General features: G+C 34.7%; 1 protein-coding gene across 1 annotated transcript in view; it reads left to right on the top strand.

Annotated features, from left to right (window-relative positions):
• The window catches only part of UBA6 (ubiquitin like modifier activating enzyme 6), an 85,092-nt gene extending 61,850 nt beyond the window's left edge, over positions 1-23,242 (top strand). Inside the window, exons 23-33 of the mRNA XM_045881071.3 lie at positions 387-515; positions 8,903-8,954; positions 9,043-9,106; positions 10,087-10,156; positions 11,470-11,541; positions 14,509-14,626; positions 15,767-15,960; positions 16,994-17,121; positions 18,682-18,769; positions 18,930-19,024; positions 20,960-23,242. Coding sequence (XP_045737027.1) covers positions 387-515; positions 8,903-8,954; positions 9,043-9,106; positions 10,087-10,156; positions 11,470-11,541; positions 14,509-14,626; positions 15,767-15,960; positions 16,994-17,121; positions 18,682-18,769; positions 18,930-19,024; positions 20,960-21,095 — 1,146 coding nt within the window. The 3' untranslated portion in view covers positions 21,096-23,242. The remainder of the gene's footprint in view (positions 1-386; positions 516-8,902; positions 8,955-9,042; positions 9,107-10,086; positions 10,157-11,469; positions 11,542-14,508; positions 14,627-15,766; positions 15,961-16,993; positions 17,122-18,681; positions 18,770-18,929; positions 19,025-20,959) is intronic.
• Positions 23,243-23,919: the final 677 nt, after the last annotated feature.

Raw genomic sequence — 23,919 nt, 5'->3', positions numbered from 1 at the left:
CTTTTCTTTATTCCAATACTAAACAGGCCAGCTTTTTAGTGTAAAATGTTATTCATAAGCACTTCTTATATTAAGTACATCTGTAGTACTAACAACTTACAGCCAGCAAGACATGAGGATAGCTTGTCAGATAAGAAACTACAGTTGAAATTTCATGTGCTGTCTTTTCCCATTCTCCCTCCCAAAAAAAAGGAAAGAAAGAGGGAGAAGAAAAAGGCAGGCACAAGGAGCTCATGGTGTAAAAATTAAAATCATAGGTCACGTGAGCTGGCACTTCAAACTTTGGCTAATACTTCCCCGGGAATGATGTGGGTGGGTAGGTGGGTGTTGTGTGTTTAATTAGAAATGTATTTATTTTGATGGTTTGTTTTTTTCTCTCATGCTAGAAGATTCAAACTGGGCACAGTTTAGAAGGCTGTTTTCAAGTTATTAAGTTACTTAGCAGAAGACCTAGAAGTTGGTCCCAGTGTGTAGAATTAGCAAGATTAAAATTTGAAAAATATTTTAACCATAAGGTAAGTATGCATTATAAAACATTAAGAAGAGATATGACCTTGGCACATTTAATTGCTACCAAATTAATTTCACTAGCCAAACATCTGCTCTTTCATTTGGGAATCTTTCCAGAAATAAGTAGTAAGTTAAGTGAAAACAAGTGCAGGGCACACAACTGATTTCTCTTTGAATGTTAAAAGAATTCACTTAAACTCCACCCATTGGTTTGTCAGTCATACATTTACTTGATCCTTATCTCTCTATGCGCAAAATTGGGTTTCAGATAGGTGTTCCTTCTGGAGAATAAGGAATACATTTCATCAGTAGTCTAAAAGAAATTTGTTGTTCAGAATAAAGGAAGAAACTGAGAAAATAGAGATGTTCAGTAAGAAAGTTGAATTTTGCCTTGCCCACCAATATCCAAAATCACATTTTATGTCTGTTTTCTGTTTCCTCATTTGTAAAATGGGGTTAATAAATTGGTGCATAATTCATAGGGTAGTGTGAGGATCAAATAAGTGAATACATGCAAAGCATTTTGAGCAGAACCTAGCCCATAAGTGCTCACTAAATATTAGCTGTTATTCTTATCTCCCATTACTCGCAGTTGCTAGAATGTGTCCTGCACTCTCTCTTGAGTCTCTCCCTCTCTTTAGGCTCTTACCTATCGGACTATAAAGTAAGTTCATCTTTTTAAAAAAGTCTTTTGATTACACTTATCCTTGCTTTTCATTTCCTTCTTGGCTCGGCTGCTTACGTAAGTGGTCTTACACTTACTGTTGCTACTTCCTCATCCAGTGAATGTGTCTTCTTTCCCCACTCCTATTCAAATTATTTTTACCATAATTATCAATGACCCCTTGTTTCAAAATCTAAAGAACTCTTTCTAGTCCTTACCTTTTGTACTTTTTTTTTTCTAAGCTCTTTTGCTATGGAAAAATTCAACCAGGGAAAGTGGAAAAAATAGTGTAATGAACCCCCATGTAACTTTGACAAATCTGTCACCCAGGTTTAACATTTATCAACTTGTAGATAATCTTGTTTCATCCATATAACCTTCCCAATATACCCTCCCCAGATGGTATTGAAGTGTATCTCAAACATCATTTATCATCTCAAAATACAAAATATTGTATATTTTTACTGGTTTCGTTTTTTTGTAAATTAGCTCTTTGAAAGGAGCAGAATTGTAGGTAAAATATGCCACTGTTGTGTAAAAAGTGATAAAATAATGTATATTCATGTTTGCTGTAGATGCAAAAAAAGAAAAAACTAAGTGTTGATAAAAAATAACAAGGGGGGGGAGAAGCAAGATGGCAAAGGAGCAGGAGACCTGGATTTCGTCTGGTCCCAGGAATTCAGATGGATAGGAATCAAACCATTCTAAACACCTACGAACTCAACAGGAGATTAATGAAAAGAATAGCAACAATTCTGAGCAGAAAAGCGACCACTTTCTGGAAGGTAGGACATGCAGAGAAGTGAATCCGAGGCAATATTCAGGAGGATAGGCGGCGGGGGAGGGGACCTCTGTCGGCTGCTTCTGGCAAGCAATAGAGCCACAGAGCACAAAATCAGAACTTTTAGACGTCTCCTCCACTGAGGGATGGAACTCTCGCTGGGACAGTGTGGTCTCAGGACCCTCGGGGTCACAGAAAGACCGGGGGTGCCTGAGTGCGGCAGAGCTCTCAGGTATTGGAGCGGGGAAGCCAGCTGCAGAGACACAGCTGAGGAGCAGGCTCTCAGCTCAGGGTTGCCATAAACTGTGATCCATGGCACAGTCAGGCCCCTGCTCCTCCAGCAGGGACCCAACAAGCGGCAGATCCGGGAAGACTCCCCTTCCTCCCTGAGGAGGAGCGGCACAGGAGCTCACCGCAGGGATCTGCTGGGTTTGGAGACTCCACACGGGGTCGGGTGCCAGAGATAGAAACGCTCAGTCACAGGCCGGGTGAGCACGGAGTGCTGCCGGAGTCCAGGGAGATGGGAGTGATTGCTTTTCTCTGGGGGCTCACTGAGGAGTGGGGCCCGAGTTCTCAGCTCCCCCGGGGCGGAGATTGGGAGGCCGCAGTTTTCACTGTCCTCCTCCAAAGCTGTACAGAAAGTTTGCAGGGAACAAAAGCTCCCGAGAGCAAACCCGAGCATATTACTTAGCCCGGACCCGGCAAGGGGAGCAGCAATTCCACCTCTGGCAAAGACATTTGGGAACCATGGCAACAGGCCCCTCCCCCAGAAGATCAGCAAGAACCACCAGCCAAGACCAAGTTTACCAATCAATGAGAATGGCAGAACTCCAGTGCTAGGTGAATACTGCACATAGAATTCATGGCTTTTTTCCCATGTTCTTTAGTCTTTCAAAGTTTTTTTTGTTTTTTAATTTTTCTTTTTCTCTTTTTCAGCCAACATCTTATCAATCCCTTTTTTAAAAAATCTTTTTTTTTTTTTTTCATTTTTAGAGTCATATTCTATCCCTTCATATTAGTTAACCTTATTTTTGGTATATATATATAATTTCTCTCTTTAAAATTTTGGGATACAGTTTCTTCTAACAGATCAAAATATACCCTAAATCTCTAGTCTATAGCTTTGTTCTAGTCTCCTGCCTGATCACATTCTCTCCCTTTTTTTTTTAATCCTCATCTTTCTTTTCTCAACCAACTTCTTATCAATTCCATTTATAAAATCTTTTATAATTTTCATTTTTACAATCATATTCCATCCCTTCATTGTATTAACCCTTATTTTTGTACATATATAAGTTGTTCTTTCTTTAAAATTTTGGGAAGCACTTTCTTCTAACAGACCAAAATATGCCCAAAATCTAGTGTGTGGCAATGATCTATGCAGCAGCCTGATAATATTTGATCATATTTTGTTTTGTTTTGTTTTTGTTTTTATCTTTTTCTTTTTTTCCCTTTTTTCTTTCTTTCCCTTTCTTTTCCTCCGGTTTCAGGTCTTTTCTGATTTGTTTAGTATATATTTTGTGGGGACGTTGTTACCCTGTTAGCATTTTGTTCTCATTCATCTATTCTCCTCTGGACAAAATGACAAGACGGAAAAAATCACCTCAACAAAAAGAACAAGAGGCAGTACCGACTGTCAGGGACCTAATCAATACAGACATTACTAAGATGTTGGAACTAGAGTTCAGATTGATGATTTTAAAGATAGTAGCTGGGCTTGAAAAAAGCATGGAAGATATTCGAGAAACCCTTTCTGGAGAAATAAAAGAACTGAAATCTAACCAAGTCGAAATCAAAAAGGCTATTAATGAGGTGCAATCAAAAATAGGCGCTCTAACTACTAGGATAAATGAGGCAGAAGAGAGAATTGGTGATATAGAAGACCAGATGGTAAATAAAGAAGTTGAGAAAAAGATAAATAACTACTGGATCACGAGGCCAGAATTCGAGAGATAAGTGATACCATAAGACAAAAAAACATTAGAATAATTGTGAACCCAGAAGAAGAAGGAGGAGAGAGAGGGGCAGAAGGTATATTGGAGCAAATTATAGCAGAGAACTTCCCTAATTTGGGGAAGGAAACGCATCAAAGTCCAGGAGGCACAAAGAACCCCTCTCAAAATCAATAAAAATAGGTCAACACCCACATCTAATAGTAAAACTCACAAGTCTCAGAGACAAAGAGAAAATCCTGAAAGCAGCTCGGGAGAAGAGATCTGTAACCTACAATGGTAAAAACATTAGATTGGCAACAGACCTATCCACAGAGACCTGGCAGGCCAGAAAGGACTAGCATGATATATTCAGAGCACTAAATGAAAAAATATGCAGCCAAGAATACTATATCCTGCTAGGCTGTCATTGAAAATAGAAGGAGAGATAAAAGCTTCCAGGACAAACAAAAATTAAAGGAATGTGCAAACACGAAACCAACCTTACAAGAAATATTGAAAGGGGTCCTCTAAGCAGAGAGAGCCTAAAAGTAACATAGACCAGAAAGGAACCCACACTATATACAGTAACAGTCACCTTACAGGCAATACAGTAGCACTAAATTTGTATCTTTCAATAGTTACCCTGAATGTAAATGGGCTAAATGCTCCAATCAAAAGACACAGGCTATCAGACTGGATTAAAAAACAAGACCCATCGATATGCTGTCTGCAAGAGACTCATTTTAGACCCAAAGACACCCCCAAATTGAAAGTGAGGGGGTGGAAAACCATTTACCATGCTAATGGACACCAAAAGAAAGCTAGGGTGGCAATCCTTACATCAGACAAATTAGATTTTAAACCAAAGACTGTAATAAGAGATGAGGAAGGATACTATATCCTACTTAAAGGGTCTATCCAACAAGAAGATCTAACAATTGTAAATATCTATGCCCCTAACATGGGAGCAGCCAATTATATAAGCCAACTAATAACAAAAGCAAAAAAACACATTGACAACAATACAGTAATAGTGGGGGACTTTATCACCCCTCTCACTGAAATGGTCAGATCATCTAAGCAAAAGATCAACAAGGAAATAAAGACTTTAAATGACACACTGGACCAAATGGACTTCACAGATATATTCAGAACATTCCATCCCAAAGGAACAGAATACAGAGTCTTCTCTAGTGCCCATGGAACATTCTCCAGAATAGATCACATCCTAGGTCACAAATCAGGTCTCAACCAGTACCCAAAGATTGGGATCATTCCCTGCATATTTTCAGACCACAATGCTTTGAAACTAGAACTCAGTCACAAGAGGAAAGTTGGAAAGAACTCAAATACATGGAGGCTAAAGAGCATCCTACTAAAGAATGAATGGTCAACCAGGAAATTAAGGAAGAATTAAAAAAATTTATGGAAACAAATGAAAATGAAAACAACTGTTCAAAATCTTTGGGATACAGCAAAGGCGGTCCTGAGAGGAAAGTATGTATAGCAATACAAGCCTTTCTGAAGAAACAAGAAAGGTCTCAAATACACAAGCTAACCCTACACCTAAAGGAGCTGGAGAAAGAACAGCAAATGAAGCCTAAACCCAGCAGGAGAAGAGAAATAATAAAGATCAGAGCACAAATCAATGACATAGAAACCGAAAGAACAGTAAAACAGATCAATGAAACTAGGAGCTGGTTCTCTGAAAGAATTAACAAGATTGATTAATCCCTAGCCAGACTTATCAAAAAGAAAAGAGAAATGACCCAAATAAATAAAATCATGAATGAAAGAGGAGAGATCACAACCAACACCAAAGAAATACAAACAGTTATAAGAACATATTATGAACAACTATATGCCAGCAAATTAGATAATCTGGAAGAAATGGCTGCATTCCTAGAGATGTATCAACTACCAAAACTGAACCAGGAAGAAATAGAAAACCTGAACAGACCTATAACCAGTAAGGAAATTGAAGCAGTAATCAAAAATCTCCCAACAAACAAAAGCCCAGGGCCAGATGGCTTCCCAGCAGAATTCTACCAAACATTTAAAGAAGAATTAATACCTATTCTTCTGAAACTGTTCCAAAAAATAGAAATGGAAGGAAAACTTCCAAACTCATTTTATGAGGCCACCATTACCTTGATCCCCAAACCAGACAAAGACCCCTTCAAAAAGGAGAATTACAGACCAATATCCTTGATGAACACGGATGCAAAAATTCTCACCAAAATACTAGCCAATAGGATCCAACAGTACATTAAAAGGATTATTCACCACGACCAAGTGGGATTTATCCTTGGGCTGCAAGGTTGGTTCAACATCCATAAATCAATCAATGTGATACAATACATTAATAAAAGAAAGAACAAGAACCATATGATCCTCTCAATAGATGCAGAAAAAGCTTTTGACAAAGTACAGCATCCTTTCTTGATTAAAACTCTTCAGAGCATAGTGATAGAGGGCACATACCTCAATATCATAAAAGCCATCTATGAAAAACCCACAGCAAGTATCATTTTCAATGGGGAAAAATGGAAAGCTTTCCCCCTAAGGTCAGGAACACGGCAGGGATGTCCACTATCACCACTTCTATTCAACATAGTATTAGAAGTCCTAGCCACAGCAGACAACAAAAAGGAATAAAAGGCATCTGAATTGGCAGAGAAGAAGTCAAACTCTCACTCTTTGCAGATGATATGATACTTTTGTGGAAAACCGAAGACTCCACCCCAGAACTGCTAGAACTCATACAGGAATTCAGTAAAGTGGCAGAATATAAAACCAATGCACAGAAATCAGTGGCATTCCTATACACCAACAACAAGACAGAAGAAAGAGAAATTAAGGAGTCACTCACATTTACAATTGCACCCAAAACCATAAGATACTTAGGAATAAATCTAAACAAAGAGGCAAAGAATCTGTACTCAGAAAACTAAAATACTCATGAGAGAAATTGAGGAAGACACAAAGAAATGGAAAAACAGTCCATGCTCATGGATTGGAAGAACAAATACTGTGAAGATGTCAAAGAGCAATCTACACATTCAGTGCAATCCCTATCAAAATACCATCCACTTTTTTCAAAGAAATGGAACAAATAATCCTAAAATTTGTATGGAACCAGAAAAGACCCCGAATAGCCAGAGGAATGTTGAAAAAGAAAAGCAAAACTGGTGGCATCACAATTCCGGACTTCAAGCTCTATTACAAAGCTGTCATCATCAAGACAGTATGGTACTGGCACAAAAACAGACACATAGATCAATGGAACAGAATAGAGAGCCCAGAAATGGACCCTCAACTCTATGGTCAACTAATCTTCAACAAAGCAGGAAAGAATGTCCAATGGAAAAAAGTCTCTTTAACAAATGGTGTTGGGAAAATTGGACAGCCACATGCAGAAGAATGAAACTGGACCATTTCCTTACACCACACACAAAAATAGACTCCAAATGGTTTAAAGACCTAAATGTGAGACAGGAGTCCATCAAAATCCTAAAGGAGAACACAGGCAGCAACCTCTTCGACCTCAGCTGCAGCAGCTTCTTCCTAGAAACATCACCAAAGGCAAGGGAAGCAAGGGCAAAAATGAACTATTGGGACTTCATCAAGATAAAAAGCTTTTGCACAGCAAAGGAAACAGTCAACAAAACCAAAAGACATCCAACAGAATGGGAGAAGATCTTTGCAAATGACATATCAGATAAAGGGCTAGTATCCCAAATCTATAAAGAACTTATCAAACTGAACACCCAAAGAACAAATGATCCAATCAAGAAATGGGCAGAAGACATGAACAGACATTTTTCCAAAGAAGACATCCAGATGGCCAACAGACACATGAAAAAGTGCTCAACATTGCTCAGCATCAGGGAAATCCAAATCAAAACCTCAAAGAGATACCACCTCACAGCAGTCAGAATGGCTAAAATTAACAAGTCAGGAAATGACAGATGTTGGTGGGATTGCGGAGAAAGGGGAACCCTCCTACATTGTTGGTGGGAATGCAAGCTGGTGCAGCCACTCTGGAAAACAGTATGGAGGTTCCTCAAAAAGTTGAAAATAGAGCTACCATACGATCCAGCAATTGCACTACTGGGTATTTACCCCAAAATACAAATGTAGGGGTCTGAAGGGGTACATGCACCCTGATGTTTATAGCAGCAATGTCCACAATAGCCAACCTGTGGAAAGAGCCAAGATGTCCATCGACAGATGAATGGATAAAGAAGATGTGGTATGTATATACAATGGAATATTATGTAGCCATCAAAAGGAATGAAATCTTGTCATTTGCAACGGCCTGAATGGAACTGGAGGGTATTATGCTGAGCAAAATAAGTCAGAGAAAGGCATGTATCATATGACCTCACTGATAGGAGGAATTCTTAATCTCAGGAAACAAACTGAGGGTTGCTGGAGTGGTGGGGGGTGGGAGGGATGGGGTGGCTGGGTGATAGACATTGCGGAGGGTTAGCGCTATGGTGAGCGCTGTAAATTGTGTAAGTCTGTTTGAATCACAGACCTGTACCTCTGAAACAAATAATACATTATATGTTAATAAAAAAAAAGAAGATAGCAGGAGGGGAAGAATGAAGGGGGGAAATAGGAGGGGGAGACAAACCATAAGAGACTATGGACTCTGAGAAACAAACAGGGTTCTAGAGGGGAGGGGAGTGGGAGGATGGGTTAACCTGGTGATGGGTATTAAAGAGGGCACATTCTGCATGGAGCACTGGGTGTTATGCACAAACAATGAATCATGGAACACTACATCAAAAACTAGTGATGTAATGTATGGTGATTAACATAATAATTAAAAAATAACAATAGAGGTTATTCCACATATGGGGGCAGTGACAGGAGAATGGATAGAGAGAATACAAGGGTAGCTGGAGGCTTCAGTATATATCTTTTATGCATTTTTTATTTATTTATTTTTTTACCCCAGATAATATTAAGTAGTAATTTTTTAAATTAATCTTTTTTCTTTAGGCTCTTCAGCTTCTTCACTGTTTTCCTCTAGACACACGATTAAAAGATGGCAGTAAGTGTGACCAAGTGTTGAGAAGAATGTTTAATATAATTTATTACTAGTAACCTATAATGAAAATAATATCTGTATCTTTTGTTAGGTTTGTTTTGGCAATCACCGAAGAGGCCCCCTTCTCCAATAAAATTTGATTTAAATGAACCTTTGTAAGTATTTATATCCAGTTTTATATGCCTCCTTTATTGTAAATTTCTTAACTGTCTATCGGTTTACATTGCAGGGTGAAAACCTCAGGCTCTGGAAATGTTAAATTATTGCATCCCTGTTATTCTAAGAGTTAGCATATTAATCTGGCCAATAAAGCCAGACACAGTCACTCTCCCTACACATACATGAATATGTTTGTTTAAATGGTAAAATAACTTCATTATTTTTAACTTAAGTGAAACCAAAGTGTTACCTCTTTGACTTTATCCATAAGCAAAAACCATAAAACGACAACAGATGTTTTCCTATTAAATGAAGCCAGTATTTAAGAAACTTTAGTTATTTGGGGGGAAAATAATTACTATTAAATATCTCCCTAAATTATCTCAAATTAATTTTCAAAGTAGTTAATGTTTAGACAGACATTTTTATACACACACACACATACCCCCATATGTATGTATTCCAGTTAAACACTTAGCTTGTTAACAACCTCCTTTCAACAAATAACTCCCATTTAATTTTCTCATGTGATGTTTATGTTTGGCTTCCAGTCACCTTATCCTGATGGCTTCTCCTATAAGACCTGCTTTATTTGTGTTTTTAGTCAAACTTCATTTGCTTAATTTGAACCTAATGTATGTTCTTTAAAACAAAATTTCTAATTTTTTTATGAATTAAAATAAATTTTCTTTTACTAGTCTAATTTTTCTACTTTTCGCCACTCCTCTCCCCAAAGTAGTCACGATCTTTTCCTGAATATTTGTACTTAGAAGGATAGACATCTAATATTTCTTATAGCTTCTATAATTTCTTTGGTCTACACCAGAAGTTCATTGCCTAGCTTTTAAATATTTCTGTAACAAAAGTTCCGTGATTATTTTTCTTAAACATTTCAAAGACTATAGTTTTTGATGAATTAAACATCTTTGAAACTGTGCATTCATTCACACTTTGCCTTATTTTTTAATTTCAAAAGGCACTTCAGTTTTCTTCTGAATGCTGCAAAACTATATGCTGCAGTCTATTGCATTCCATTTAGAGAAGAGGTAAGATAACCTTCAAGTTCTAGGAAGTGATACAAAACCAGGTAAAAATTTGATGACCTATCAGCTAATTACATCATCAAAATATGTTTTTATGTTACAAGAATTGTTCTTTGATGTAAACTTTTTGTTTTGTTGTATTGTCCATTCTAACATAGCAGAAGCTAAAATCTTGTTGCAGAATTACTAAGTAGAAGAAAGTCAAATTTTTCTTTCTAAAGTAATGAAACAAGTATATGTAAGACCTGTCTTTACTTTTAAAGCATTTATAACCTGTTAGCTTCAATTATCATAATTACTCTGAAAACCCAAAATGAACGATTTTGTAACCATTTTTAAATATTCCTTAGAGATTCTCTTTGTTAACATTTCTTTGATTTATTTTGTGATAATAACTTATGTCTTCAAATTTCAAGAAATTTAAAATGCTATCCCATATTGACATTTCTTAACCCTTATCCTATTCCCTTAGACATCATCTTTACTAACATCTAAAGGGTCTAACACAGTTTTAATTGAGAGGCGGATCTGCATTCGTGATTTTTTTCTTCACAGATACAAAATAGAGTCAAATAAATTGCTATACTTTTAGGTGGGCTGAATGAGGAAATAGGCACCAGAGCCATAATTAACACTGGCTATTTTGGACCCAGATAAAAATGCCTACTGTAAATTAATCCTTTTTGGAGCTAATGGTAAAATATACCATAAATATCTGGTTAAAATAGTGCCATTCAGTCTGGTATTCTTTTTGTTAAAAGAGTGGCAATTTTGTGATAAGAGTGTAGGTGACCTCAAAAGCAGTATGTCTTAGTTTTTCCTAAGCAGCTTCTTAATAATATAGATCTGATAGCCTTGAATTCATCTAAGTTCATCTTGAGCTATTTAAATATTTTTCTGCTTCCAAAGGTATGAATTCCATTTACTTATGTATTTTATTTATTGAGTTAGTATTTATTGAGTCTAACTTTGTGCAGGGAACTTTATAAAACAATTACAAGATAGTCCCTGATCGCAAAGCACTCAGTCTGATACAACCAGCCCTAAAACTACCTTTTTAAAAATTTATGGGAAGAACTAAGATTTCAAGTTTGTTGACTAATGAGTAATTTTTCCTACACACCACCCCTGCCTCCCACCCTTTATGAATGGTATTTTGTAGAATAAGGGTAAATTCAAAGTGGATGTAGTCTAAATAATCCGATGATAAATTATTCAAATAGTTTAGTATGGTAAGGACCTTTTAGGATTTTTTAGCTTTGGAATTCAGAATTTTAAAAAATGTTTTTTCATAAAATTACTCTTTAAAAAAACAGGACTTATCAGCAGATGCCCTCTTGAATATTCTTTCTGAAGTAAAGATTCAAGAATTCAAACCTTCTAACAAGGTATGTTTAGAAATTTATTCACTCAGCAAATAGTTATTGAACTTTTACTTGTATCACGTCCATTCTAAACCTGGAGAATCCCGCAGTGAACACAGCAAAAGTCATATTCTTATGGAAGTTATAGTCTATTGGGCCAGAGGTGGACTGTTAAAAAAAAAAATGCTATTTTATAATATTTCAATATTGGCATAGTGCTAAGAACTAAAAATAAAACAAGGAAAAGGAATAAAGGGTGATGGAGCTGGTGTCATTTTATTGGGCTAAAGGGGAAAGCCTCTCTGACATAGTACCATTTGGGCAGAAGCCTGAAGGAAGTGATGGAGTGAGCCATGCTATTATGTGGTGAAACACAAGCAAGAACAAGTTCTTGCCTTGAAAGGCCTTGAAAGACTTTGAAGGCCAGGATTTTTCTGAAGGAGAATACGCAAGAAGAGTGGTAGACAGTGAGATAGGAGAGATACTTAGGGTTATGATAAATACTTAATGTTTTATTATGAGGTGAGCCAGTGAATGATTTTAAGCAGAGGATGAAATAAATTTAAAAGGATGACTGTGGCTGTTGTGTTAAGAATGATTATATAGGATATGAGAGAGGAAGCATGAAAAGCTCTTAGGATGTTATAGGCAAAAGATGATGGTGTTTTGAATGAAGTAGTAGGTAACAGGTAATTTGTAATAAGGGATTGGATTCTGGTATATATTATAATAGTCCTGACAGGATTTGAAAGAGATTAGAATTGGAATGTAAGAGAAAAAAAGATTGTTACTTTCTTAGTTGAAATAAGAAGCATGCTTAATTGCTCCAGGTGAGGAGGAGGAGAAGTTAAAGGAAGTTTGAGCAGAGGAAAAAAGGTGTGAGATAATTGCTCATGGGGGTGGGAAAGTTACTTACTAGAAGATGGAGTAGAATTTTGAGATAGCACTGAGAATCCACTTAATGTTAATCCACTTAATGTATTATACTAAATGTGGCTGGGAAAAAAGGCATTTAAATGCCTGGGTGCTGCTGTAGAATAGCTGGAAAATTGGAAAAAATTAGGGTTGGGCTCTTGCTGGGCAAATATGTTAGAAGGAAAAAGAGATAAGGAGTAAGGAGTATTAATAAAGATGGAACATGAAATTTAGGCAGGGTAAATGGGAAAGTTTGAAAATATTAAGTAATTTTCTTTTTCACATGCTCATTATATGCCTTTTTGTATACACTCTAAAAATCATCTACAAAACAATCTTTTGTTCCCCTTACCCTCTAGCTGTATTGAAAAATAAAGAATAATGATTGCCTCCCTATAAAATTCAAGGAGGAAGTGATGTGTGCAGTCTTCCACTCTGCACTTTTATTTTAGGAAAAAGGAAAATTTGTAGCTGTTTGATATTGAACAAGTAAATGGATGTGCTGATTGAAATGTTCATGACTTGTAGCTTATCAAGAATAAAAGAACAGAAAGGTAAACAGAATTCCTATATAAAGGAGTTTCCAGTTGTGGAATGAATAAGTCAAGGGAATAAAAGGCACAGGATAGGGAATATAGTCATTGATACTGTAATAGCAATGTATGGTGACAGATGGTAGCTATACTTGTGAACATAGCATAACTTATGGAGAAATTGAATCACTATGTTGTACACCTGAAAATAATGTAACATTGTGTGTCAACTATATTCAGATAATTTTTTTTTAAATAAGGTTCCTAGCACATGTTCCTAGTAGACAGAACTGCTAGACAGAAGCCAAAGAAACATGTATGGATAACTTTACTAATGCTTACTGCTCTTCAGTGTTTTGTGGCTTGAATTGCTTCTTTCTCTATCAAAGTTTTGGGGTAATAAATTATCCTGAGCATTTTAGCTACAGTTTTAGTTTTAACGTGAATTATGAGCTTTTTGCAACTCCCTGAAGCAACTAACACCGAAACTTCAGAGTCTAGCACTTCTAGTTAATAGATGCCAAAAATATCAACTAGACATTCTGGCAAATAAAAGTTTCTGCTTCCTTGACTCTTTACTGTTTCTCAAATACTTACAAGAATACTTAATCTGTAAAAACACAAGTTGAGTGTGTACTATACAAAGAAATAGTATTTTTAATTAGTGATGATGTAGTTTTTTGGTTTGAAAATATTAACTTTACTGCCCTTGTGGAATGTCTAATAAGTAATTTCTTAAAGATATATTACTTAGATGTGCTGCTCTGAGCATGCATCTATATGAGGGTAAAGGAAGACATTCTTTAGGAAACAGCTTCTTGTCAGCAAATATTTAAAGGATGCACATATTATATATTTTACGGATTTCTTTGGAGACAGAAACAGCTCTGCATTAGAGCTATGCAATTTGGTTTGAGGTAGATTTGTCAGAATTACAGACTGTTGATTAATATTAACTTCATTCTACTGTGGAATTTTAAGAGATCTGTATGAATGCAGATCTTATAAGCTATTCAGTGAATATTTTAACATGAGTAAATTTGTTTTAAATATATTGAAGTTCTCTCAATGAACAAGATAAAGATCCCTGTTCTAAGAGTTTACATGTCAGTGTGAAGAGATAGGTAATAAAACAAATACATAAATAACATAATATTACTTAACAATGGAAGGTGTAAAATACATTGGACCATAATGATTAATGTGATAAAACTAGGGACACCTGGTTGGCTCAGTCGTTAAGTGTCTGACTCATTCTAGGCTCAGGTCTTGATCTCACGGTTGTGAGTTTAAGGCCCTGTATTAGGCTCCACGCCCTGATTTAGTGATATCAAAGCCATCCTTTGCATATCCTTTAATAACTCCATTTTCCTGGACTTTTCTCATATATTTCAGTGATTTAAAAACATATAAAAAATAATGTGATTAAACCAGGTAGAGGTTTAGTCTTCTCTGTGTGACTTATTTGGTAAAACAGATATGGTAATCAAACTTAGGTATAGGATATGATAACATTAATGAATATATGTCCATGTATTTAAAGGTTGTTCAAACAGATGAAACTGCGAGGAAACCAGACCATGTTCCTATTAGCAGTGAAGATGAAAGGAATGCTGTTTTCCAACTAGAAAAGGCTATTTCATCTAATAAAGCTACCACAAGTAAGGGGAAATCTTTATAAAAATGATTTGAACTGGAGGGAATTTTTATTTTCAATAAACTCTATACCCAAAAGCTTATGGGACTAAATAATAACTATAATAATGATGTTAGTTGATTTCGTGATCATATGTAAGTCACTGTTCATCTTTAACTGTGACTAAATTCATTATTTTTTCACCCTTGCCCTATCCTCAATTGCTGAAATGTAAGTCTGCTTTATTGTCATTGTTCTGATTGGTTTAGTCCTTAAGATTCTACTGTGTGATTCCTTTTTAACGCATGGCCAGCATAATGAGAAAAAAAATGAAGGTCCTGTATAGACTAACACTTAGACCCAGTGAAGCCACTTTAGGATAAAAAACCATAGACAGAATTATTCCTGGTTTATTAGTCTCCATAGTCATACACAGGAATTACAACTTGACCTGTATACATCCTTGTTAAATGGTTTTAAACATAAGGAAACCAAACTTGTATTCCTTAAAAACAGAGCCATTTGCTCTTGTTTTTAGACCTGCTCACCATCTTTTATAACATAAATCAGCAGTTTCCAGACTTTCAGGATATTTATGCACAAACCAGTAAAATTCAGGAAAAAATAACCTAGGTTAGCCAACTATTTATTTTGTAAATAAAATATGTTAATTTAATCATTACAATTCTAGAAAAAAACTTCCATTTCTTTCTCATTTCATAACAGATCAAACTACCTCTATCTACAGAATGATTTTTAAAAACCACTAATCTAGAAATATTTCAAACATATATTTTTTTTATTAGATTTTAACTGACCCTATCCTAAGTTATCAGAGGCAAAATGTTTCAGAGTAGTATTTATGAAATCAACTTTAGAACAGTACCCAGCGTTAACAATTTTATTTGTAAACAGCTTAATAGCAGATGTGGTACATAGCTTTCTTACTTTCTGTGTTTTAGAAAGATTTTTTTAATATAGAAACTTCTCTGATTTAGTGATATCAAAGCCTTCAATAACTTCATTTTCCTGGATTTTTCTAATATATTTCAGTCATTTAAAAACATACAGGAATATTTAAGAATAGTGAATCCACATTGCTTTTTACCTAGTAAAACCTTTACAAATTACTACAAAACTTTATTTTTCTGGTTATTATGATCAGGTGATCTTCAGGTGGCAGTGCTTTCATTTGAAAAAGATGACGATCGCAATGGACACATAGATTTCATTACAGCTGCATCGAACCTTCGTGCCAAAATGTATAGTATTGAACCAGCTGACCGTTTTAAAACAAAGCGCATAGCTGGTAAAATTATACCTGCTATAGCAACATCCACTGCTGCAGTTTCTGGCTTGGTGAGTTTATTATTCTTTGAATGGAAATACTTCTTTTTATTGTCTCTTACCTGTTTTTCCCATTGTACCACCCCAGCTAGTCACTCAGAGATCTTAGAGGAGGGATCCATATTGATCTTATAATTTTAAATTTCAAGATATTTCTGAAAATACAGTAGTCCACATTTTGAAGCTTTACAGATACATAGACATTTTAACATAAAAATTAACCTGTGTCAAGATAGTATAATTTTTCTTATAAGCAATAATCCTCTTAATCACTCTTGTATCCTTCATACAAAGTAGGTACTGTATTTTTCTTGAATAAGATGAACTGCTCGGGCGCCTGGGTGGCTCAGTTGGTTAAGGACTGCCTTCGGCTCAGGTCATGATCCTGGAGTCCCGGGATCAAGTCCCGCATCGGGCTACCTGCTCGGCAGGGAGTCTGCTTCTCCCTCTCCCGCTCCCCCCTCTTGTGCTCTTTCTCTCTCTCACTCTCTCTCTCAAATAAATAAATAAAATCTAAAAAAAAAAAAAAAAAAAAAAAAAGATGAACTGCTCTAATGGTTACTCTTTGATTGTATTGGATTTTAGTTTTTTGCCTTAAAAAATGTAATTCCTGTTAGTGATTCAGATTTCTTACAACTTAATCTTTCCTTAATGATTCAGAATCTTTAGGCTGGCCCTAGTTCTTTTGCTGTACTATAGTGTTATACTTAGAAGCTGTGTAATTATCTGCCCCTATATTAAATTATTTTAGACTGTTGTATTTCTTGAGTTCTGTTATCTTCCAAAATAGGAAGATTATATAACCAAAATAATTTTTTTGGTAACTTTTTTCACCCCATACAGAACAGGTAAAAAGTTTGAAAGTATAAGATATGCTAAAAGTGGACAGATTCATAAGAAATTCCTATTATTTTAATCCAGTAGCTGCTTTTACTCTTTCTTTACAGAGAAATGCTTGAGTAGAATTTAGGAAAATTAAACAGATGAATGAAGTCGTGAATAGGTTTGGGCTCTTTATATAATCAGATCACCTTCTTTTATCTAGGTTGCATTGGAGATGATCAAAGTAGCTGGTGACTATCCGTTTGAAGCTTACAAAAATTGTTTCCTTAACTTAGCCATTCCAATTATAGTGTTTACAGAGACATCTGAAGTAAAAAGAACTGAAATCAGGTATGCGTGAAGGTCTATTTCTCCTGCATAATGAAAATGAAATAAAATTTTTACCCTCTAAAAGGAAAAAAATCGTAGTTTTACCTCTCCTTTTCTTTTTGAGATATGTGTATATATATATATATACATATATATGTATATATATATATAAATATAGTGATCCTTGCCATCACTTCAAGACTAGGTCAGAATCCCATCTTCATGAAGCATTGCTTTTTTTTTTTAATTGAGACATAATTGACATGCATTAGATTAGTTTCAGGTGTGCAACACATTGATTCAGCACCTGTATGTATTAAGAAATGATCAAAACAATAAGCCCAGTCAACATCATCAGCATACATAGTTAGCCTCTTTTTTTCCTTATAATAAGATCTTTTAAGATCTGCTCTCTTAGCAACTTTCAACTACACAGTATATTATTTTATTAACTGTAGTCACCATGCTGCCCATTACATACCCATGATTAACTTTATAAGCTGAAAGCTCGTACCATTTGACTCTTTTCACCCATTTTGCTCATCCCCCAGCCCCACCTCTGGCAACTACCAATCTGTTGTCTGTATCTATGAGCTCAGTTTCAGGGTTGTTTTTTTTTTTAAGATTCCACATATAAGTGAAATACAGGTATTTATTTGTCTTTCTCTGTCTGACTTATTTCACTTAGCATAATGCTAATGATGTTCCAAATAACAAGATTTCTTTTTTATGGCTGAATTATATTTCTGTGTATGTGTGTATCACATTTTCTTTATCCATTCACCCATTGATGGACACTTAGGTTGTTTCTATATCAGTACCTTAGCTATTACAAATAATGCTTCAGTGAACATGTGGGTGCTGATATATTTTGAGTGATTGCTTTCATTTTCTTTGGATAAATACTCAGAAGTGGAATTGCTGGATCATATGGTAATTCTGTTTTTAATATTTTAAGGAATCTCCATCCTTTTGCTTTTGGTACCAAATGTAAAAAACCATCACCAAGACTGATGTCAAGAAGCTTATTACCACCATTTCTTCTAGGAGCTTTATGGTTTCAGGTCTTATATGCAGATCTTTAATCCATTTTGAGTTAATTATTTTTTAGGATTTTATTTTTAAGTAATCTCTACACCCAATGTAGGGCTCAAACTTAACAACCCCGAGATCAAGAATCACATGCCCTACCGACTGAACTAGTCAGGAACTCCTTGAGTTAATTTTTGTGTGGTGTAAGATAGTGGCCCAATTTTATTCTTTTGCTTTATGCAAAGCATTTCTGATTAAACTAGCCATAGAACACTCACAACATTTAATCTGCCACATTATTTAGCATTATTTAGCATTAAGCTCTCTTGCTAAGACACCCTGATTTATTATCAGACACTGGAAGGATCAACAAGGTGTTCTGATAAAAGTGGTTACCTTGTATGGTGTAATGGAGAAATAAGTTGTTTTTTCTTTTTCCCCTATGTTATTATGTAGCTAAATCAAAAATAATGGACTTCTGGGGCTTTTTATTATTATTAAAGGGAAAAATATTAAAATGTTTTTGTTTTGAATATTTTTCTACAACAGAAATGGAATATCATTTACAATTTGGGACAGATGGACTATACATGGAAAAGAAGACTTCACCCTCTTGGATTTCATAAATGCAGTCAAAGTGAGACATTTATTTACTTAATTCATTATTTGGAGGTTTTCACAAATAATATTTAGCAGAAATTTGTCTGCTGTCCTTTTACTGGTTGTAAAACATTGTCACCCAGCCTTTTATATCTGGACATAGCTTTGATTGTTTCTCTCTTGGTATTTACTTTTAGGAGAAGTATGGAATTGAACCAACAATGGTGGTACAGGGAGTCAAAATGCTTTATGTTCCTGTAATGCCGGGTCATGCAAAAAGATTGAAGTTAACGTAAGTATTGAACCTTATATCAGAAGATTCACAAGACTTAAAACATAAGGTGATGCACACTGGGAAATCAAATAGATTTAGCTCTGCTAATTTAACCAGTTTGTTAATATCACTGTCTCCCAAAAATCAGGATCTTTATTGATAGCATCAGTGTTATAACCCATGAGCAGTAGTTTAGATGACACATGTTAACTTCTATTAAAAAAATAAAAGTTAGCGTAAAAATATTTGTCATATGAATCTCTGCATGATGGGTGCTTTAACATGCATATTTTAACTAGGATTATCAGTTAATGAGATTAATCACTTTTAATTACTATAATCCAGGCTTAATGATCTATACTTTAAAAAACAAAATTGCTATTACATATAATAAGGCATTAATTTGCCTTATATTATTTTGTCATCAGGATCCCTGAGTATCTCTTGGATACATTAATAATAGTATTTCCTGTATACTACCTAGATGAGAGTAGAATGTGTGGTCCTAAAGCATACTGGTTAGTGGAATTTAAAATTTGTTGCAAGTAATTCACAGTAGTGCTTTATAAGTTGGCCAGTACTTGGAATCTCCAGCATGATATACTTTATGAATGATATTTTTCATTTACCAGATATTTACTAAGGACCCATTAAGTGGCTAGACAAGCTTGGCTTCAGAAAGACCTGGATTCACATCCATGCCCAGCTACTTGTTTTGTCACATTCAGTAGCTTACTGAACTTTTTTGAAACTTAGTTTTCTATCCACAAATAGGAATGATTGTGCCCATAGCTATTGAGCATTAAAATAATAGTAAAGATTAGCAGTGTAATAGCAACTGAGAGGTAGCCCATAAATGTTACTCCTATTAATATTTTGTCATTATACATCTTTATCAAATAGCCTGTGCCCTCAAGGAATCCAGTCTATTATGAGAAAGGGACATGTTAATCATTAAAATGTAATTGAATAATTAAAGGTTTTTACAGAATACCTTAGGCACTACTAACTCAAACCTTTCCCTTAGGATAGATTTCATTTGAGCTACCTTTGAAAAAGGATATCAGGCAAAAGCAATAGCTTATGCAAAAGCATGCAGCTAATAAAGAACATGCATGATCTATTTGGGAAATCAGTATTTTGGAATAACTTAAGGATGAGATGATAAGAATAAATGGTAGAAAGAATGAGAAGTTATAAATGGGACAAAATTTCTTTGTAAAATGGAAAGAGCTATTACTGAGGTTTAAATAGATTACATTGTTCAGGGCCTGGCATGAGATAGGTACACATGGCATATGATATATAACAGTAGGCAAAAAAGTAAAATAAGATTTATATTTTAAGAGGATTCTGGTAGCAGAGTAGATTGGAGGTAGGAGACAGCTCACTCAAAGCTAATCTAGTAATCTAAGGATATATATATAGGTGATAACTTGATTTAAGACCATATCAGTAACAATAGCAACAACAGAGTGGTTTTTTAGTGAATAGGATATACATGCGATGTAAGAGAAAGGTAAAACTTAATGTCTTTCACTGTGATTAGCTTGAAGATTTAAATCTAGTTTGCTTTTTTACTCTTTACATAGAAATGCTTGAGAGAATTTATGATGCCTCCACACTTTATAGGGAATATGAGGATAATTCATTTTTAAAAAACATTGCTTACATTTTGGTTTTGTGGGTGGCAGAGATTATCTTTAACAAATGGTTTATATTCTTTACCAATACTAGCAGTAGTCCAGACTGATTCACTGTTAGATAAATGAATGTCTTGAGTTTAGAGGTTTTAGTAAAGAAAAATTATAATATATGAAAGCAGATGAATTATTAGATTTAAAAGTAAATGTAAAGTCTAATCAGGTCAGATTCTCTGGGCAACATTAAATAGCAAATCTCTTTTATTTTACAGAACTTACCAAATTATTTGTCCTTGATTATCTTTCTTAGAATGCATAAACTTGTGAAACCTTCTACTGAAAAGAAATATGTGGATCTTACTGTGTCATTTGCTCCAGACACTGATGGAGAGGAAGATTTGCCTGGACCTCCAGTAAGATACTATTTTAGTCATGACACTGATTAACAGAAGTTGTCTTAAATTTATTCCAGGACTACTTGATTTTGGAAAGATTGCACTTAATTCAGGAATGAAAAAAAAAATCAATTCATAATACTATGGATTTCTCTTTGATGAAGCCTTAATTTAAGGGAAACATCAGTAGAAAACTACAGTGAAGAATTTTAAAGCATTTTGAAATATAATCTATACTTGTCTAGTGCTTCATATGTGAATATGAACACAAGCAATTTTGAACTGGACTGATGTTTTGTAATGCTTACGAAAAATTTCTATATTAACCTCTCTGGATAAAAAGAAGGAAAAAAATATGTATCCATCACCAGAAGAGATAAAAGATCAAGAAATTCAAAGTAACAAATGCAACTATCCAAAAAGTTTAATCTTACTTTGTGAATTTTTTTGTTGTTGTTCACTATTTGAGACCCAATTTTTCTATACAAATAGTGTTTGGCACCCTGCACCTCTTATAATTAGGCTTTTGAGTTTAACACCAGTGGGAAAAGGAGAGATGGTAGCAGTGAATGAAGAGTAGTCATTTTAAATTGTATGGTTACAGTTTACTGTCCTGCTAATTTAACTGGAGTTTGTTAATAGCACTATCTCCCAAAAATCAGGATCTCTGTTGATAGCATCAGTGTTGTAACCCATGAGGAGGAAGTCAGATGACACATGTTAACTTGTATTAAATGTTAACAGTATTATATGAACTCCGACAACCCTCTTAGAGGGTCCATGAATGTGAACAGATAAGTGTGGCTAATCATTTGGTTCTTCAATATGCCTTCTAATGTGGCTATTTTATTTATTTGGAACTCTAAACCTGATTGTGATAGTATATAAGACTAAAAGGTTTTGTAAAGGGAGTGTCCTTAGAAGTAGATGAAAATTAGCAATTAAAAAAAATCATTACTAGTTGAGTCTTAATTTTTTTTTCTTCCAGCAACCTAATGGACAGAAAAAAAATATTTTATTTTAAAGGGAAACATACTGTTTTATTCTGCATTCCCAGAAAGGGAGTTGACAAAGATAAAAATTTATTTTTTTAGGTCTTTATTGATAGAAACTTTCTGTTTTCTGATAGGAGATATTACAGAAAATTCATATAAATGCTTTCATTAAAATGATATAAAATGTACTCAACACTGTAAACTTGGTAAAAACAGCAATTTGTTTTATTTCTCAGGCTATCATGCATTCTAAAGCAATTGGCATTTTGTAACCACAGGAAGTCACTTCCCTCTAGCTGCTTTTAGTCTGATCTCTTGTTCAGGCCATTAATAGGTACTTTGATAAACTCAAAACTAGATTTACATCAGTATTACTCCTATTTGGTATCTTTTTATACTCTCTACTTAACTTTCCTTTTATTTCATTTATAAATAGTTGAAATTACTTTGTCAACCGGCTGTATTGTTTCATTGTTTTGTAAAAGTATCATCCAATTGGGAAAATATATTTGGGAGTGGAAGGTGAATTTGTATGAATAAAAGGATACTCTGCATTGGAGGCAAGGATAGGTGGACGGGATGAATTTAAAGGAAATGGATACCCTTTAAATAAGCAATTTTTGTTCAAGTATAGTGTTTAAAATTCCTTAAAATTGAATTCAGAACATCAGAGCTCTATGGCTTAGAACTCTTAAGGCTAGCAATAATAAAAGGACTTTTCTATAAGAAGCCTTTTCCCCATTTTCATTTTGCTTTGTATGATAGTAACAGATGTTTTCCAGGTAGCCATTCAGTAATCGTCAACTATGATCTAATAGCTTGCTTATATTTTATTTAAATCTCCACGTCTTTTCAGAAGTAAATTTGGAACCATGCTATCAGTTCTTATTTATAGTGATCAGTGCTTTAATACACATAAACAAAACCAACAAGGATTAAGTTCATTTTGTGATTAAACCTGAAATCATTTTATCATTGCTTTTTTTTTTTCCCCATAGGTAATGGTTATTGCCATTAATCTCTATTTAGTTCTACTAAGCTGGAAAGCCAGGGTGTGAAGTTAATGACAATTTTTTTTCATTATTTGTTTTATTTCTGTACCATGAGATCACTTTTGGTGATTAAAATACCAGGTGCAAAAATTATTTGATTTTGTATGGTACCACTGAGTGATTTTTTACTTATTAAAAATAAATTAAGAAATTTGACAGTATCTATGTAAATCCTTTTCCATGGTTGACTCCAGAGATTCCAATTTTGCTATTCATTTTGTACATAATGTTTCTTTGGTGTTTTCTTATTTTCATGTTTTGCAATCATGGAGATATAACAATCAGTGAGTGTAGAGGAACGTTACTTCAAAGTGCCTTTGGCTCCTGGAAATTCTATTAAAACAATTGAGAAATGGTGACTGTGTGAAACCTAGAAGATCTGGTAAATCTCACACTGTTGGTTGGGATATCCAAAGTATATTCCTCTTTTTTTTTTTTTTTTTTTAGATTTTTATTTTATTTTTAGTGGGCTTCACACCCAATATGGAGCTTGAACTCACAACCCTGAGACCCAAGAGTCACATGCTCTACCGACTGAGCCAACCAGGCACCCTTAAAGTATATTCCTTTTTAGGGTTCAAAAGTTTTGGTACTCATCAGTAATTTCCTTCCTCTAGATTGTCCCAAAGCTAGAACTTAGAAATAGATGTATATCTTTGTTTTTATTTTTTGTCTATTATAACACTCCCTGGTGATGCCAATGACAAGGCATAAAAAAGTCAGCAATGTATAGAGTCCACTATTGTATAATTAGTAAAATGAAGACAGAAAACTGTTCTTCTCAGATCTGAAGGAAAAATCTGTTGACCTAATAATTAAATTATAATG

The sequence above is a fragment of the Mirounga angustirostris genome, unplaced genomic scaffold (genome assembly GCF_029215605.1).
Source record: "Mirounga angustirostris isolate CCGP_5_RB_7025 unplaced genomic scaffold, mMirAng1.0.hap1 SCAF_2, whole genome shotgun sequence".
Taxonomy (NCBI): Eukaryota; Metazoa; Chordata; class Mammalia; order Carnivora; family Phocidae; genus Mirounga; species Mirounga angustirostris.
The sequence above is the reverse complement of the archived record's forward strand: the minus strand, read 5'-3'. Positions and strand labels throughout refer to the sequence as shown.